Source organism: Balaenoptera borealis (genome assembly GCF_965194805.1).
Source record: "Balaenoptera borealis genome assembly, chromosome: 6".
Taxonomy (NCBI): Eukaryota; Metazoa; Chordata; class Mammalia; order Artiodactyla; family Balaenopteridae; genus Balaenoptera; species Balaenoptera borealis.
In genome coordinates, this window is record NC_138863.1 from 66,277,057 (window position 1) to 66,297,662 (window position 20,606).

The 20,606-nt window shown below is 34.2% G+C and overlaps 1 protein-coding gene across 2 annotated transcripts in view; it reads left to right on the forward strand.

Moving 5' to 3' along the window:
* Nucleotides 1-20,606, forward strand: part of LOC309630242 (sodium channel protein type 1 subunit alpha) — a gene marked incomplete at its 5' end in the record, with an annotated part of 70,116 nt that overhangs the window by 19,631 nt on the left and 29,879 nt on the right. For both annotated transcript variants that reach the window (XM_082395216.1, XM_082395217.1), the window contains one exon: nucleotides 1,038-1,520. In XM_082395216.1, the coding sequence (XP_082251342.1) occupies nucleotides 1,038-1,520 (483 nt within the window). The remainder of the gene's footprint in view (nucleotides 1-1,037; nucleotides 1,521-20,606) is intronic.

Sequence of the window (20,606 nt, forward strand, 5' to 3'; positions counted from 1 at the left end):
AAACAAAAGTTGGCTAATGATGCCTGAGATTACCTAAATGGAGTAACTGATCAATCCTCTCTCTTAAGTTTGGAACATTACTGTTATAGTATAGAAATATATAATATACTCCAAAGGATATGTACATTTATATTACAGTCTCATGGAAATATTAGCGACTGATTATGAACAGTTGCCTAATTAGTGAACAGTGGGGTATGAGAAATACAGTAGATCAAGAAAACATATGTTGATGCCTATGTTAAGCTCATAATTCTCATTCTGGGTCATAATGGTTATTTTTCAATTAATATCCAATTTAATACCTCTCTTCATCAAAAAAGAAACTATAAAATGCATTTAAATGCATAATTTTAAACACAAATGAATTTTAAGTTTAGAACTCTTATATAGAACACGTATAAATCTTGTCTCTTATAATCATACAATTTTAAATTTAGTAAAACCATAGGTCAGCTCATTTAGCATCTTCATTTTATAAGTAGGGGAACTTGAGACCAACAGAAATCATGTCTTTGCCCATGGATGAATAGTGAAGTAGCTATCGAGCCAGACCACAAACTCAGATCACCCAATTTCTTTTTTTTTTTTTTTTAATTAATTAATTTATTTATTTTGGCTGCGTTGGGTCTTCGTTTCTGTGCACAGGCTTTCTATAGTTGCAGCTAACGGGGGCTACTCTTCGTTGCAGTGCACGAGCTTCTCCTTGCAGTGGCTTCTCTTGTTGCGGAGCATGGGCTCTAGGCACACGGGCTTCAGTAGTTGTGGCACACGGGCTTAGTTGCTCCACGGCATGTGGGATCTTCCCGGACCAGGGATCGAACCCATGTCCCCTGCATTGGCAGGCAGATTCTTAATCACTGCGCCACCAGGGAAGTCCCTAGATCACCCAACTTCTGATCACTATGCTGTGGTGTTTCTTTCTTGTCTAGTTGTTAGAATTTATAGTTTCCTCCACACTTCGAGAAATAAGTGATCTCAATCTGCTCTTCTTCACATTGGGGTGAGATTATAATGATGTTTGTATTATTTTTAAGGTCCTGAACCTCTTTTTGGCCTTGCTCCTGAGCTCATTTAGTGCAGACAACCTTGCAGCCACTGATGATGATAATGAAATGAACAATCTCCAAATTGCTGTGGATAGGATGCACAAGGGAATAGCTTATGTGAAGAGAAAAATATATGAATTTATTCAACAGTCCTTCATTAGAAAACAAAAGATTTTAGATGAAATTAAACCACTTGATGATCTAAACAACAAGAAAGACAGCTGTATGTCCAATCATACAACAGAAATTGGGAAAGATCTTGACTATCTTAAAGATGTAAATGGAACCACAAGTGGAATAGGAACTGGCAGCAGTGTTGAAAAATACATTATCGATGAAAGTGATTACATGTCGTTCATAAACAATCCCAGTCTTACTGTGACTGTACCGATTGCTGTAGGAGAGTCTGACTTTGAAAATTTAAACACAGAGGACTTTAGTAGTGAATCAGATCTGGAAGAAAGCAAAGAGGTAAGATTTTATAGATGTGGGTGGGTATAAATGTATATGTGTATACTTGTATTGTATTGCCTGTATTTATGATTATATATTCTCCATGTAGAATATTTTTGCCATCATATAAAATACTTTTTCATTGAAGAACCAAAGGTTTAAGCTCAGTGAGGTGATTAATAAATTGAAGAATAATATAGTATATGCGTAAGTTTTCTCATCCTAAGTAATGGATATTTGTTAGATAATGAATGAATGAATGATCCAAGAAATGAACAAACATCATCAGATTTAATCCTTGTAATAACCTCAAAAGTATGTGTTATTTTTCTAACTTTTCGGATAAGAAAACTAGCTTAGGAAGTTCAAGATCATGTAGCTAACGAGGGGTATAGCTGAGAATTGAATTCATAATCTTTGTTTATGCATTCTGTTTATCTGACACCATACTCATTAGCTCACTTACATGGAAGAGAACTGAGCAACAAGAAATAGTCTATGTCATTCCTCCGATTAAAATTACACTGATCTGCATATTAATCTTCCAGGCTGCCATAACAATGTACCACACACTGGGTGGCTGAAACAATCAAAATGTATTTTCTCACATTTCTGGAGACTGGAAAGTCCAAGGTTATGGTGCTAGGAGGGTCAGTGTCTGGGGAGAGCTCTCACCTTGGGGTGCGGATAGCTGCCTTCTGTGTCCTCATTTGGCCGTTCCTCAATGCATGGGCATGGATAAATAGCTCTGGTCTCTCTTCTTCTTATAAGAGCACCAGCCCTGCTGGATTAGGATTGCACCCTTATGACCTCACTTAACCTTTATCACTACTTCACAGGCCATATCTCCAAATAGAGTCACATTGGGAGTTAGGGCTTCAAAATATTAATTTTGAGGGAACACAATTCAGTCCATAGCAACTGACTTAGAAATATTAAGCTAAAACTCTAATGGATATAAAAGATAATTCCAAAGAAGTCTAGAACAAACCACCTTCATTTCCCACTTATTGTGTGGAAGTCCCCAAAATGGTAAGGTGCCTTAGGTTACACAGTCCAAATTTTTAAATATTTATTTAAAGACTATGTTTTAGAACAGTTTTAGGTTTACATAAAAATTGAGAGGAAGGCAGAAAAATTTCCACATACTCCCTGCCCCCCACACATATATAACCTCCCCCATTATCACCATACCCTACCAGAGTGGTATATTTGTTACAGTTGCAGAATCTACATTGATGTGTCATTATCACCCAAAGTCCATAGTTTACATTTGGGTTCACTCTTGGTATTGTCCATTTTATGAGTTTGGACAAACGTATAAAGACATTTATCCACCCTTATAGTATCACACAGAGAAGTTTCATGGGTCTATAAACACTCTGTGCTATGCCTATTCATCCTTCCCTCTACGCTAACCCCTGACAGTCACTGATCTGTAACTGTTTTTGCCTTTTCCAGAATGTTATATAGTTGGAGTCAAATAATATGTAGCCTTTTCACACTGGCTTCCTTTATTTAGTAATACACATTTAAGTTTCTTCTGTGCCTTTTTATGGCTTGATAGTTCATTTCTTTCAGTGCTAAGTAATATTTTGTCGTCTGGATGTTTAATTATCCATTCACCCACTGAAGGACATCTTGGTTGCTTCCAAGTTTTGGCAAATGTGAATAAAGCTGCTGTAAACATCCATGTGCAGGTTTCTGTGTGGGTATAAGTTTTCAGCTCATTTGGTTAAGTACCAGGGATGGCAATTTCTGGATGGTATGCTAAGTGTTTTGTTTTGTAAGAAATTGCCAAACTGTGTTCCAAAGTGGCTGTATAGTTTTGTACAGCCACTAGCAATGAATGAGAGCTCCTGTTGCCTGACAGCATTTGGTGTTAGCAGTGTTCTGGATTTTGGCCATTCTAATAGATGTATAGTGGTACCCCATTGTTTTTTAATTTACATTTTATGATGACATATGATGTGGAGCATCTTTTTATATGCTTCTTTGTCATCTGTATGTCTTCTTTGATGAGGTATCTTTTAAGAGCTTTGACCTGTTTTTTGATCAAGTTGTTTGCTTTCTTATTGTTAAGTTTTGAGAATTCTTTGTACATTTTGAATAACAGTCCTTTATCAGCTTTGTTTTTGCAAATATTTTCTCCTAATGTGGCTTGTCTTCTTATTCTCTTGACAATGTCTTTCACAGAGCAGATATTTTTAATTTTAATTAAATCCAGTTTATTAACTCTCTCTGTCATGTATTGTGCTTTTGGTATCGTATCTAAAAAGTCATCACCTTGTCCAAGATCATTATATTTTCTCCTGTTATCTTCTAGGAGATTTATAGCTTTGCATGTTTACATTTAGATCTGTGATCCATTTTGAATTAATTTCTGTGAAGGGTATAAGGTCTGTGTCTAGATTCATTTTTTGCCTGTAGATGTCCAGTAGTTCCAGTACCATTTGTTGGAAAAGACTCTCTTTGCTCCATAATATTGCCTTTGCTCCTTTACCAAAGATCTGTTGACTATATTCATGTGGGTATATTTCTGGGGTTTCTATTCTATTCTGTTGATCTGTTTGTCTGTTCTTTCACCCATACTGCACTGTCTTGATTAATATAGCTTTATAGTATGTCTTGAAGTCAGGTAGTGGCAATCCTGACTTTGTCCTTTTCCTTTGGTATTGTGTTAGCTATTCTAGGTCTTTTGCCTCTTCATATACACTTTAGAATAAGTTTGTAGATATTGCCAAAATAACTTGTTAGGAGTTTGATTCAGATTGCATTGATCAATAGATCAATATAGATAAAGTTGGGAAAAACTGACATCTTGACAATATTGAGTCTTCCTATTCATGAACATAGAATATCTCCCACTTTATTTAGTTGTTTCTTTCATTAGAGTTTTATAGTTTTCCTCATATAGATCTTGTACACATTAGATTTATACCTAAGTATTTTATTTATGGGGTACTAACATAACGGTATTTTTTCATTTCAAACCCCACTTGTTAAATGTTAGTCCATAAGAAAGTGATGAACTTTTGTGTATTAACTTTGTAATCTGCAACCTTGTTATAATCACTTATTAGTTCCAGGAGGTTTTGGTTTTTGTTTTTGTTTTTTTATGTTTTGTATATTCTTTGGATTTTCTACATAAACAATAATGTCATCTGCCAACAAAGACAGTTTTACTTCTTGCTTCCTAATCAGTATACTTTTTGTTTCCTTTTCTTGTCTAATTGCATTAGTTATGACTTCCAGTACAGTGTTGAAAAGGAGTGGTGAGAAGGGATATACTTGTCTTGTTCCTGATCTTAGTAGGAAAGCTTTTAGTTTCTCATTATTAAGTACAATGTTAGCTGTAGGTTTTTTGTAGATGGTCTTTATCAAGTTAAGAAAGTTTCTCTCTATTCCTAGTTTACTGAGAGATTTTTATCATGAATGGGTGCTATTTGTTGTCAAATGTTTCCTCTGCGTCCACTGATATCATCGTGTGATGTTTCTTCTTTAGACTATTGATGTGATGGATTACATTAATTCATATAGTCTAAATATTTTAAAATACTTTAAATACTAAATATTTAAAATATTCAGAGGATCAAATACTATCAACGATATTTTATTAGGGATTAAGTTCTACTAGAATATTACCATGTCCAAGGTAATGCATTTTGACAGTTGTTCAAGTAAGATATCATAAGCATGTGAATTATTGCTTATGTCCCTTTAAAGATGTTTTGAGCTTTTATAATAAGTCTCTGAATAGGCTAAGTCATCCACTACTCTTCAGAGTGGAGCTAATATCAGAGCTGGAAGCTGCTGCCTTGACCCCAGCCTGTGGGCTTCCTTAGGTAAATCAGATTTGTGTAATGATAGGGGGAGAGAAAGCATGTAGAGATGTAATTGTGGGTAGATCCTCATTACATTTCACATGTCTATGGAAATGGATTTGGGAGATAAAAATTACAGATCATTTTTGCAAAGCATTGTGAAATTTTTTCAGGATTTTTAATTTGAATATTATTTCAGTTCAAACTTTGTTCATTAAAAACTTGAGTTTTGCTAAAGAATCTGATGGAGGCTGATTTTTTAAGTTGTTATCTTTATATTTACAGAATTGGTTCTGAAGTTCTGTTAAATTTGGCAGTATTCTTCCTAGTCTGATTTTCTTTGTCTTGAATCTTCATACCTTTATTTAATATTTGATGAAGACTAATAACTACTACATGCTATCTGTTGCATTAGAACATGTTTTTCTTTTTCTACTGAAGTATAGTTGATGGACAATATTATATAAGTTACAGGTGTACAATATAATAGTGATTCGCAATTGTTAATGGTTATACTACATTTATAGTTATTATAAAATATTGGCTGTATTTCCTGTATTGTCCAGTATTTCCTTGTAGCTTATTTTCTGACTAATAGTTTGTACTTCTTACTCCCTTACCCCTATATTGCCCCTCCCCTCTTCCCTCTCCTCGCTGGTAACCACTAGTTTGTTCTTTATATCTGTGAGTCTGCTTCTTTTTCATTTATTCACTAGTTTTTTTGTATTTTTTAGATACCACATATAAGTGATAAAATACAGTATTTGTCTTTCTCTGTCTGACTTATTTCACTTAGCATAATGCCCTCCAAGTCCATCCATGTTGCTGCAAATGGCAAAATTTCATTCTTTTTTATGACTGAGTAGTACTCCATTGTATGTATATGCCACATCTTCTTTATCCGTTCATCTGTTGACAGACACTTAGGTTGCTTCCATATCTTGGCAATTGTAAATAATGCTACTATGAACATTGGGGTGCATGTATCTTTTCAAATTAGTTTTTTGTTGTTGTTGTTTTCAGATATATTCCTGGGAATGGAATTGCTGGGTCATATGGTAGTTCTAATGTTAGTTTTTTGAGGAACCTCCATACCTCCATACCACATGGCTGCACCAATTTATATACCCACCAACAGTGTACAAGGGTTCCCTTTTCTCCACATCCTCACCAACATTTGTTATGTGTATTCTTTTTGATGATAGCCATTCTGACAGATGTGAGGTGATATCTCATTGTGGTTTTGATTTGCATTTCGCTGATGATTTAGTGATGTTGAGCATCTTTTCATGTGCCTATTGGCCATTTGCATTTCCTCTTTGGAAAATGTCTATTCAGCTCTTCTGCCCATTTTTTAATCTGGTTGGTTTTTTGTTTTTTGTTTTTGTATTTTTTGATGTTGAGTTACATGACCTGTTTATATATGTTAGATAGTAACCCCTTACTGGTCATATCATTTGCAAATATTTTCTCCCATTCAGTAGGTTGTCTTTTTATTTTGTCAATGGTATCCTTTGCTGTGCAAAAGCTTTTAAGTTTAATTAGGTCCCATTTGTTCACTTTTGCTTTTATTTCCTTTGCTTTAGGAGACAGATCCAAAAAAATATTGCTATAATTTATGTCAAAGAGTGTTCTGCCTATGTTTTCCTCTAGGAGTTTTATAGTATCCGGTCTTACATTCAGCTCTTTAATCCATTTTGAGTTTGTTTTTGTATATGGTGTTAGAGAATCTTCTAATTTCATTCTTTACATGTAGCTGTCCAGTTTTCACAGCATCACTTATTGGAGAGACTGTCTTTTCTCCATTGTATATTCTTGCCTCCTTTGTCATAGATTAATTGACCATAAGTGTGTGGGTTTATTTCTGGGCTCTCTATCCATTGATCTATGTGTCTGCTTTTGTGCCAGTACCATACTTTTTGATTACTGTAACTTTGTAGTATAATCTGAAATCAGGAAGCATGATTCCTCCAGCTCCATTTTTCTTTCTCAAGATTGTTTTGTCTATTTGGGATCTTTTGGGTTTCCATATAAATTTTAAAATTATTTGTTCTAGTTCTGTGAAAAATGCCATTGGTATTTTGATAGGGATTGCATTGAATCTGTAGGTTGCCTTGTGTAAGATGATCATTTTAATAATATCGATTCTTCCAATCCAAGAACATGGTATATATTTCCATCTGTTTATGTTATCTTCAATTTCTTCAGTTTATTTTTCCAAGTACAGGTCTTTTGCCTCCTTAGGTAGATTTATTCCTAAGTATTTTATACTTTTTGATGCAATGGTAAATGGGATTGTTTTCTTAATTTCTCTTCCTGATAGTTTGTTGTTAGTGTATAGGAATGCAACAGATTTCTGTATATTAATTTTGTATCCTGCAACTGTACCAAATTCATTGATGAGCTCTAGTAGTTTTCTGGTGGTGTCTTTAGGATTTTCTATGTATTGTATCATGTCATCTGCAAACAGTGACAATTTCACTTCTTTCCAATTTGGATTCTTTTTATTTCTTTTTCTTCTTTGATTACCGTGGTTAGGACTTCCAAAACTGTGTTAAATAAAAGTGGTAAGAGTGGACATCATTGTCTTGTTCCTGATCTTAAAGGAAATGCTTTCAGCTTTTCACCATTAAGTATGATGTCAGCGGTGGGTTTGTCATATATGGCCTTTATTATGTTGAGATGTGTTAACTCTCCACAAAGTGGGTTTATCATAAATAGATGTTGAATTTTATCAAAAGCTTTTTCTTCATCTACTGAGATGATCATATTGTTTTTACTCTTCAATTTGTTAATGTAGTGTATCACATTGATTGATTTGCAGATATTGAAAAATCCTTGCATCCCTGGGATAAATCCCACTTGCATGGTGTGTGATCCTTTTAATGTATTGTTAGATTTGGTTTGCTAGTATTTTGTTGAGGATTTTTACATCTATGTTCATCAGTAATATCTTTGTCTGGTTTTGGTAGCAGGGTGACGCTAGCCTCATAGAATGAGTTTGGAAGTGTTCCTTCTTCTGCAATATTTTGGAATAGTTTGAAAAGGATAGATGTAAACTCTCCTCTAAATGTTTGGTAGAATTCACCTGTGAAGTCATCTGGTCCTGGACTTTTGTTTGTTGCGAGATTTTCATTACTCAAAACTATTTTATTACAAAAACCATCCATAATGAATACTTTTCTGCAAAAATTTGACATAATTTATACTCATACATTTTTATTTGTATTGATCAGGGCTAACAAGAACACTGATCTCTTTATTAAGCAGTGATCATCCACTGAACCACTGGAGAAAGTTCTATTTCTTCATACTCTGTCATTTTATATCTTCAAACACTGCATTAATTGAAAATTTAATGTTTAGTAGAAACTTTAGAGATAATTTAATGCACTATTTCTCAAATTATGAGTCATAACCCAGTAAGAGTTGATAAACAAATTTATTGTACCACTAATTTAAAAATTTTTTTAATTTAATAAAATAATGATATCAGAGCACATTGCACATTTAGGAAGAACTAGTGAGTGAAGCTTTTGTTGCCTGTGCTGAACTATAATGCACTGCTTTTCTAATAGAGTATAACCACTAGGTCCATGGGTGTAGGGCCTGAAGTTCAGGAGTTCTTAAGTGTGAGGAAACACTGTTTCAGCTCTTTAAAGGTAGTGATCATGGAGCCTTCCTGACCCTAGGCAGAATGTGTGGCTTCTTTTTTGGTTCCCAGAGATATAAGGCACAAAGTGTGGGTAATAAACAACTCATGCTCTAGGCTCATGCATCTTACAAAGTATCATATTATTTTATTATAACCACTGATATGCATGTATGTCTCTCCTTTTATGTTGCGACGTATATACTTGTACATTTTTGGTAAGAAGTAGGCACTCAAATCAAAATTTTCCAGCTCATTTAACTCTTTTTAATAGAAGCAGTTTGAAGGTATTCATCACAGTTACTCTGATGAGAGCATTCTTGAAAATATAGTTTTATTTCCCATCATCCAGACTCCATTTTTCTCTTGATTCAATCCAATATTGAACTTCGTTGTTTTTATCTTTGTTAAACATTTCACCTTGTCAATTTATATTGGGCTTCAAGGAAAGTAATAATCCCTTATCTTTTTCCCATGAATTGCTGTTGAAATACAGTTGTTTCTCATCCAGTTGATATTTTTATATTAAATACTGAAACTTCTATTCATCCCCATTACATTTCAATTTCTTTCATTCATTTTTGAATCTGGCTTTCTATAAATATTCTTTTATAGATTACTATATTGTCCCAATTTTCCTTTACCATGCACTTTTCTTTACCATGTCTTCCTTTTTGGTTAGAAATAAACCCATACAAAATTGTTTCTCTTCATTGCTCCCCTAGTCTTAAATAGTACTCGCTTCATCAAAGCAAGGCACAAATCATGAGATGCTCTGCTTTTAGTGGAATTAAACTGAAAATAGATACCTCAAAAGATGAAGATTCTTTATTCTACATTAGGAATGCAGCCTATAATACGTTAAAGTAACTTTGCCATTTTGATTTTTCTGTTTTGGTCTTTATTCTTTTGCCTACCTTAATTTATTCAACAGTTACCATGTGCTAAGGAATGTATTAGATAATGAAGGATACAAATGAGCCATGATTCTGCTTATATATATATACATATATGCATTTAGAAACATGACTCTCTTTGTAAATATATATGTATACAAATACATATATACACGTATCCACACATATACATACATTTGCATTTTAGAAAGATAACTTTCAACCTTTAAATATGCATTTCCATACTGGGACATACCTTATTGACTACAAATATTACCTTTCATGACCTCTGTTTGACCTATTCCATTTTAATATATTAATGTTTCCATTCCTGAATTTCAATAATGAGTCTTATCTACAATGGGCATTATTGAAATTACATTAGTGCCTTGGGTTAAAATTACTGGTGCTCATAGTTTATTATCCATTTTTGAAGCATTTGTTTTTAGACATGTGAGGCTGTAATTATAAAGTTGTTGGTAATGGAGTATTCTCTGAAGTCAAATACTGGGTTATATAATTCTATTTTAGCCACATACTGTGTGACCTTACTTGACTATCCAATCCTCAATTTCCTCATCTCAAAAATGGGGATAAAAAAAAAATGGGAATAAAATCACCTACTTTTGGGGGAATATTATTAAATGAGATAGTAAATGTAAAGGACTTAGTACAGTGTCTAGCAAATTGTACGTATTCAATAAATTATTATTATTATTACTAGTAGCATTCTCAACACTCTGTTCCTGGTAAGTTTTCTATTAAGAATTACTAGTAACATATTCTACTCTTTGTCCTTTTTTATTGTTTGCCTTCTGCCCTCTGTCATAAACTGTTTTACATGTTTATCTGGAGAGAGTGATAAATTTTGTATTTTCTGTCTAATTTTTAAACTGTTTTCATTAAATTCTTGATAATGGTTAACTCATTTAAAATATTTTTAAAAAACTATTTTTCTGAAGGGCATTCCAGTAAGAAAGAATAAATGAGCAAAAACCTAGAGCTATGAAGCATAGAGTGTGTTTAGAAATAATTAGCAGTTTGCTGTTGCTGGGACATAAAATCTAGATGAAAGTAGAGGCATAAGCAAGGAGCGGATATTCTGTTTCCAGGAAACCAAAAATAGACTGATATGAAGAAACACTGTAAAATGGAGGCTGGTACTTGTTTTACTTCCTCCATAATGTACATACTCATGCATCACTGTCCCCCATTCCAGGACAAATTTGAGAACTATCTTTTCTATACTTTCCCCCTTTTGGTCCCCAAAAGCAGAAAAGGCATAGCATGGGTCACATTTCCTCACCTTTTTAAGTCCCAATGGACCTCAACCTTCAAAGAACATTCAAATAACCTAAAGCATTGTTTTTAAAACCTCAGAAAGTTTCTTGACTCATGGAAATAAATAGCTAGAAATATGGGTTTTTACTGAAAAATAATAGTAAAGAATGGAGGCTTGGACAGATTTTGAGGAGTTTTGAAAGCTGGGCAAAATCGCTGAGACTATTCAAAAGACAAATAAAGTCATATCTCCCCAATTAGAAAGTAAGTTGTTTTGGCAATGAATTGTGTTTTATATAATTTTAATCCTCTGAAGCACCTCCTGTAATGTTGGGTGCATAATAAGGGCTCAATATCTTTTTGAGTTTGGGCTGATTTTTATGAATACTAGACTAAGAGTCTGGTGGCCTTAACTCTATTATGGGCAATCACTAACTCTATATTATCCAGTTTCCTAATTTATAATAGGAGTACATCTGTTCTGTGGTGCTTATAGGAATGTTATGAGGATCTAAAAGCCGTTTAGAAGTTAAAAGGACTCAAAAAACATAAGGTAGTGATAGCTACTGATAGCAAAATTACTATTCTAATCTGTTTAAATAAATACTTTTAAAATGAATTATTAAACTTAGGCCTCTTTGGAATAAAAACAACATATTATTAAAGTAGTTAGGAAAAAGTACGCATGTCTTTGCAATGAGTGAGCTGCAGAGTGAGTAAAAATGTCATTCGAGTCTTTGTATACAGTTCTTGTTAGTAACAGGTGTCATTTGTTGGATGCTTACCATGGACAAAGCACTGTTTATAGGGCTTTACATGTAGTGTTATGTCATTCAATCTTCACACCATGAGACAGATACTATTATTCCAAACTTACAGATAAGGAAATTGAACTCAAAGAGTTTAAGTAGCTTGCCAAAGTCACACAAATATTAAGGATTGATCCTGACCTAGAATCCAGGCTGTCAGTTACAGTCTATGTTCTGAACCATTACATTAAATTTCCTTAACAATGTCTAAAAAGGTACTATCTCTGACCTCTATTTGAAATGAATGACACTGTTTATTGAAGACCTAAGAATAGGTACCCACTGTAGAGTTGGTGTTGACTACCAAGCCCTCATCACTGGACACAGGTTAATAATATAGCCAGGAGGATTTCAGTCTCCCTCAGTCCTGGAGGGACCTTTCCCTCCTCTGCTGGCCTGTAATTTAGACTGATCTGCTTCTGACCTGTGGAGTTCTCCTAATTACAGAGCGCTTATTCTCAGAAACTATGGTTACTCAAAGTTGTACTTTAGGAAGATACCCTTCTGAGTTTAATTCTACCTATAAGAATCTTCCAAATAATTAGGAAGCACTTCTGTGGTTACATCATTAGCTTATAAAGTCTTTGAGAACAGGGGAAACACCAAACATGTCTTACTCACCTTAAGTCCACAGCACATAAAAAATGTTTATTAAATGAATGAATAAATGCGTAACGAACAGTTAATTCTAGATCCCATTTGTCCTCCCAATGATATTACCTGTGTTAAAATAATATTTACTTACTGCTTTGCCGATATTTTCTCATTTAATACTGTTATCTTTACTGAACATGATATAGATTGAAGAACACATGATAACTTTCAACCTGTTGTACATTGCTGAATATCAGCAAATTAAATTTGTGCTACCACATAAAGGTCTACAGTGAATGCCTTATGTGAACAATAGTCAGTTTTAAAATGTGCATAAGAGCAGGAATTAAGCTTATTTCATATAACACAGTATGGCCCACATTCATCACAGTGCCTAGCATATAGTAAGTAAATGTGTGTTAAATAAAGAAATAAGAATAGGAAGTCTTTGATTAATCTGGAATCAAATGGATATATACCGAGACTTTTGCAAATATCCAAATTTACGAACATCACGATAACAATTTTCCCTGTAGAAAAATGTCAGACAACATATCTGGGGATATTAAGAATCTACTGGGAGATAGGTATATATGCCTCCACACTTTTTTATCTATACTGTCTCTTTACCTCATGGTCTCTGATACAGCACGTTTTGCCTCCATCTTGTATTACAGTTTCTTCTTCTTTCTAGGCCCTTACCACAAGCTTGTTTAAATGGTCAAGACTCTCTCATTCTAAAATAAAATAAAATCATGTAAATTTTAAAAGTTATTCCTTTGATTTTTTTCCCTTTCTTAAGTTTCTTTTGTAATTTCTTCCTTGAATTCATTGCTGATCTTCTTTAAAAGATAACTTAAAAAAAAAAAGAGATAACTTGTGCTCGCTGTCTCCCATTTCCACTGCTCAGTCATCTTAAAGCATCATCTCTGGTATCCACCTTTACTTTTCTCTCTCAAAAATCACCAGTGTTCTCTTAATTGCCAAGTTCAGTGGCTCTATTTTACTTGATATCTGCATCATTTCCTAATTCTTTAAGAGTCGTCATTCCCTGGCTTACAAAAGTCCAAGCTACTTTCCTCCCAACCATATGATCTCCTTCTCAAATAGATTACAAGAAGCCTGAAGTCCTTCTCAACTTCTCTAATTGGAAGCCCCTCATCAAATTTACTGCCAAATCCTGTAGATTTTATCTCTTAAATCCGTCTCCAATCTTGACCATCCCCCCACTCCTCATCCTATTATTTCACCAATATCAATAGAATTACCATCTGAAACACATTTCCATGGGGGGGGAGAAGGGCAGTCTTTATCATGAGCAACTTGATGGTCTTGAGAAGATCTATTTCACCAGTCTAATATCTCATGACTTATTTCAGTTCTAGTCACATAGTTCCATGAAGATTATACCTTTTGACTCCATAATTTCTTATTAGAAATTCTCTTCTTATCCCTGTCATTCTCTGCAAAATCTAGCAAAACAAAAAAAGGAACTTTGAGTTGTCTTTCAAGACACTGTCAATTTATTCACTCAAACATATTGTTGTTTGTTGCTCATGATACCTAGCAATTCTTATTCTGGGCAAGGCTCTGAGACTCCCCTAAGTAGAATTACTACCTGCATAACATGAAATGTCTATACTGCACTCTATTTCTCTGTTGTGTATCTGTCTATCCTACTTACTAATCTTGTGAGCAACTTGAGAACAAGAACTGTGGTCATATACACCTTTGTATTTCTAGTAACTAGCACTGTACCTGGCACAAATGAGGTGCTTGATCAATGTTAATTGGCATCATGTAAGTTAATCTCACTTTTCCTGAATACATTTTTATCAGTTATATTTTTTGAAAGTGTACAGATAGAATAAACTAAGCAAGACTATTCCTAAGTCAAATTAAGTTAGCAGCTTACTCTTTAATGAAGCTTCTCCTCCCTGGGGAGAGGGCAGGGAGGAAGGAAGATGGAGGAGAAAAGAAAACAGTCAGAATTTTCGTATCATTGCCTGACAGATGCTCAGGGAACACTTTGTAGAGTCCCATCTGGGTATTGACTGGGAGTGTCCCTTCAGCCCTTGCCTATTTCCTTGTCTTGAGCTATATAGTTCCTCAGGACCATGATCCCTATGAGATGGCAACTACTCTCCATGAAGAGTACTACCATCTAGCCAACGGATACCCAAACTCCCTCTCCCTTATTACACCTAATTGATCACCAGGTATCACCAATTCTACCTTGTCTTTGTCTACTCTGCATCCCCACCACCTCCACCCAATGTCAGACCTCCATCATCTCTCAGTTTTACTGCTACAGCCTCCAAAAAGGGCTCCCACATTCATATTCTCCTCACTAGTCCAGTTCCCACATAATGATAAGTGGTCTTTCTAAAAGGTAAATCTGGCCATAGCTCTTTCGGCTTTCTAACCTTTCAGGAGCTGCCCATTGCTCCCAGTCTATACTTCTTAACATGGCCTACAAGTCTCTGCAAAAGTGACCATTACTGACCTTTCCTGCCTCATGTAATAGTACTTCCCACCCCTCCCCAGCCAACTACACTGATCTTTTGTTTCCTAAAACTCCTCATGCTTTATCAGGTTCTGATCTTCATTCCTGTTCCCTCTATCTGGGATATTCTCCTACCCCATATTTCTTCACCTGAATCACTCCCACCCCAACTCATCCTTCTGGCCTCAAATGTCACTTTTTTCTACCCTGTTCTTCTTAGACTGAGTTATTCCATGTGTTATCTTGTTCAGTCCTTATGACAACCATGTAAAGTAGGGATCATTTTACAAATTAGAAACTACAGCTTATGGAGGTCAAGATAATTGCCTAAAGTCCATAAAACCAGTCATTGTGATTCAAACCCAAGCTTGTCTGACTCAAAAGAGAACTCTTCACCCTTTCACTGTAGTTATACAGTTCCCCTATCCAGTAGACATGTAAAAAATATTTGTTAAATATGTTATCATTTAACATTAAAAATTAATGTCAAAAGAATATTAGAGATTCTGCACTCATTCAGCAAAATAAATTTAACAATGGAAATTATTTGGTTTACAATTTTGCTTTCTAGCTTGGGAATTATAAATGCAATTTTGCAATTTTTTGCTTCTAATTCATTTGCAATCACAATAATTTTCTCTTGGCCCATTATGTGATGAGAGGTTATACCTCCTTTGTTCCTTTATAGCTAATCACCTATATAAAAATTCACTTTTGACATACTTTAAAGCAGAATTCAGAGTATATCAGAGCTGTATTTCTTCACCTTTACCCCTACCTTAGGCAAGTGTTTGAATAACAGTAGATTTCACAATTAATAAGAAGATTTTATATTTATTAAATATGAATAATCCACCAAAGATTGTCCTTCCAATGTAAAGCTCGATGAAGAAATCATCTGAGTTGTAGGGATGATATGGGAATTAATGAGTTAATATTTGACTTTTCTAACTGCTCTGTGGAAATGCTAAATCTCAATACAGAGTCTGTTCCTTTGATATTATATTGTTGCCTTGCTGAGAGTTTTTAATAGAAGTCATTTTAATTTTTAATATGCTTAGTGTACACTAGAAATATTTACTAATGCACAGTGTACACAATGAAATATTAATACTAATATTTTTAAGGTTGTTGAGCATCTCAACTATGTATGATTTAAGATATATATCTTAAACATATATGTTAATAGGTATATATATATAACAACAGTAAAATTTCCACCTTTAAAATAGTATATGCCTAGCTTTTAAAATATGTATTTTTTCAGAAATAAAAAATATATATGTGTATACACATATATATACACACATATTCTGTATCCTTTTGACCCTTAAATTCCAGATGTATTTTTAATATATTTTTATCACATTATAAATTGAACTTCTAGTAAACCCTATAAATAAGCTCCCTGTAACAAACCAAGTCTAAAATAAAAGCATAAGCATCCTAAGATCAAGTCAGAGAGCAACAACAAAAAAAACCATTTAATCACTTACTCAGAAATATTGTGGAGTGTACTCTTTGCTTTCCTTTGTTTTGCTTCACCCTCAAGGTCAAAATCATTTACTATAGTACAGAACATTTTTTAAAAGCACGAAATGTTGCACAAATCCATTGAGGAGGAAAAATGCTCTTCCCATCAGGGTTGTAGTTATTAAGTGGTTATTGAATGCCCTGATGTACAAGGCAAAGCGGATGCTGCAGATACGCTGTGGTTCCTGCATTCTCTCTGCTCACTTATTGTCAGCCTGCCAAAATTACACGGACAATGTAAGTCCTTACAGAAATTGAGCTATTGAGATTTACATGTGAAAATATACATATTTTTAAATGAACTAGCTTGTTTGGAAATTAGTAAATTAAAGGTTGATTAATGGCTTAATAAACATTAAAATAGATATTTAAATAGTCTATTAATCTCAAAGACCATGAGAACCAATTGCTTTATTATGTGAATGGTGAATTTCAAAATAAAATTAAATTTCAATGTAAGAACAAAAGAAGGAAAAACTAATTGTCCTTATTGGTTTTTAAATCAATACAAGTACTTATTTGAGAATGTTTTAGTTTTGCTGTTATCCAATTTATTTAGTATTTTATCTGAATTCATATCTCATGTGCTAATATAGAGATGGACTCTTTCCATACATCCAAAAATTCTTCCCATTTTGAGTAATAGTGTTATTACTCCAACCAAATAAAGAACTCAGAACCGCATCATCTTTGATTTCAACAATGAGAAATATAAGAATATATTAATGAAAGTATATTGGTTGTGAGAGTTTTAATACAATTCTTTTAGTCTGTGATGAATCAAAGAAAAATTAAATAAGGACATTGATAATTTGAATAATATAAATAGCAAAAATGTTATAAATGTATGTTATCTCAAAAATTATATGTACAGAGAATTCTTATTTTCAATGGCCCATGATATTGACATATTTATACAAATTTCAAAGTAAGTCTCAATAAATTCAAACAAGCAGACATTGTAGGGCTATTATACCAATAAATTCAAGATAGAAGATATCATATAGGGTTATTAGCTAATCACAATGCAGTTAAATGAGAAATTAATAACAAAATGATAGAAAAAATATAACCACTTGAAAAATTTAAAATATCCTCCCAAACAATAAGAACTTTTTCTTCCAAAATCTATGAAATTGGACCAAGCAGTCATTGAATGTCTTACTATTAACAAGGATGATCAAGAAAGGATGAAAGAACATGATAAAGAACTTAGTTTGAGAAATTAGAAAAAGAACAACAAAACAAAGGGAACATAAATAAAGAGAAATTAATGAATTATCAATGTAGCAGATGATATTAGTATAGCACGTGGTTCTTAGGGAAAAAAAATCAATAAAACACACAAACTTTAGTGTTGTCAGCAGAATCCTAAGATGATGCCAATGACTCAATAAGCTAGAGTTCAATTTATTAATTTTTTATGTATTTTAATCTATTTTATTTAATACATTTATTATTCAATTTTAAATTTACTTATTAATGTTCTTTATTTAGCTCATCAGTCAAAACCCTTGTTGCCTCCTGTGCATTGCCTAGGAACACTTCAGCTCAGTCACTTCTGTATCTGTTTCATTTTGTGTGTTTTTTTTTTTCTTTTTCACACTAATGCTATTTATTTACATTATGTATGAACTTATAGAAAAAACACTAACTTTTTTCTCTGGTTAGCATAATTTATCTAGAGTATATTAACTGGCCTGAGCCTACTTGCCTGTGGTTTGGTCTTTTTTTTTTTTTTTTTTTTTTTTTTATAAATTTACTTATTTATTTTTGGCTGTGTTGGGTCTTCGTTTCTGTGAGAGGGCTTTCTCCAGCTGTAGCGAGCGGGGGCCACTCTTCATCGCGGTGCGCGGGCCTCTCCTCGCGGCCTCTCCCGTTGCGGAGCACAGGCTCCAGACGCGCAGGCTCAGTAGTTGTGGCTCACGGGCTTAGTTGCTCCGCGGCATGTGGGATCTTCCCAGACCAGGGCTCGAACCCGTGTCCCCTGCATTGGCAGGCGGATTCTCAACCACTGTGCCACCAGGGAAGCCCTGTGGTTTGGTCTTTCTAACATTCACTTGTCATTTTATCTGATGTCAGTATGACAAAGGTGAGGCAAGTTTCCCTCGCTAGTGTGAGAATCAGGGTCCAGCAAGGGGGTCAGCCAGGATGTGGTTTACCAGGCTTCTTTTGCAAAATGTTGCTTTAGGGAGTTATTTAAACCAGATATGAATACTAAATTTAAAAATCGAATCTGTAATCATGTACCATTCCTGAAATGTATACAAACTCCTTCCAATCCCAAACATTAAACTGCTTCATTTTGAAAACTGATACATACCTACATTAAAATGTGCCTTTGGGCCTCTTGTTCCAGTCCGGGTTCATTGTTTGCAGTTCTGCATCATCACTTTAGCATGAGCCACACCTGTAATTCATCATCTATGAGTCCAGTTTAGGTTTTTCAAAGAGGACAAAGATTTTAAAGAACCTTATAAGGCAACCTGAATTTAGCATCCTTCCAGAAATTTATATCCCAGATACCGCCCCCATTTTTTGGCCATGCCCAGGGCATGCGGAATCTTAGCTCCCCAACCAGGGATTGAACCTGTGCCCCCCACTAGACCACCAGGGAAGTCCCTAGATACCCCTTTTTAAAAATAATTATTCACGGCTAATTTTACAATGTTTTTTTTATATGTTTGTATATGTATGAGAGATTTGTCTTTATTAAGTTTATGCAATGATTTCAACTTAGTTTTTATGAATACAATAACTAACTTTGTTTTCAAACACCTTTTATCAAATTATGCAAGAGTAAATTCTATAATTACATTAATTTACAATAGTACAGGTTGATTTGAACACAAACATAACTTATTCTTGATAAGTACACAACTCACCAGGCAGAAGCAGAGATGCACAGGTGTACTAGAGTGTAGCCAACCTCCTGAGAAAATATCAGCACACCACCGGCATCAGTCATTGTGTTCTACAGAGAAAATGCCAAGCATCGTTAGCTTGGTAAGTCAGTTAGTATGGAGGTGGGCTAAATAAAAAGAAGTATGTGCCGAAAGAATTGTGCAGATAAAGTGGTGAAGATGAGAGAGTAATTATTCTTCTTCCACAATGATGGGCAAAAACCACTATAAGCAAAAGCCAGAGAACATTAAGAAGTTCACCTTGACTAAAGGACAGCTTCTGTGAAAGATAGATTTGGGAAATTTGGTTAGAAAGCTAAGTTGGAGACAGAAATTTCATTTGGTAGTAATATCTGAAACAGAGGTATTCATTCATTCACCAAACATTTATTGGGCATGTAGCATAAGTCAGGCTTTGTGGTCCACAAAGGTCTAGAATTAGGTGAGGCTAGAATAAGGATGAACTTATTATTTATAGCTGTCCAAAAAAGAAGTGACAGTAGTGAACAGAGAGTTCATAAGAATTTGGAAGATGAAACTGAGAGAAGAGTTATTTCAAAGGTAGAATTAAATGACTTCACTGTCAATATTTGAAGTGAATAAGACAAGGAGATTTGAGTCTAGGTGCTGAAAGAATGATATTGCAAAGAATCGGAATCAGGAACTTGGTTTAAAAAGTAGGTTTAGGATAGAAAAAAAAAACAAAACAAAAAGACATGTCTTTAATTAAGAGCATGCTGAGTTTAAGTGACACTAGGCACACTTCTACTGTCCTGCCATAGTCCAGGCAGATCATGGAATATACTTACATTGCTTAAGATGTGTTTGGAAATTAATTTGTAAACATCTAGAGGATCACTTGTCTATACCTGGGAACTTTCCAGGAGCACATCTTCCAACTGAGTACTAATAATGGGCATTTAATCATCTTTTATATCCTTTTAAAATTTCTAAAATGTAGATTGACTCCCAACTGTATGCATTAAAGGGAAAATATGCTTAGAAGTATAGTAACTGGTAACCTATTACAAAGTTGGGTTATAAGACGAGAATAGATAATTTTAAAGAATATTCTTAAGAATAAAGTTGGATATATTGGCAACAGC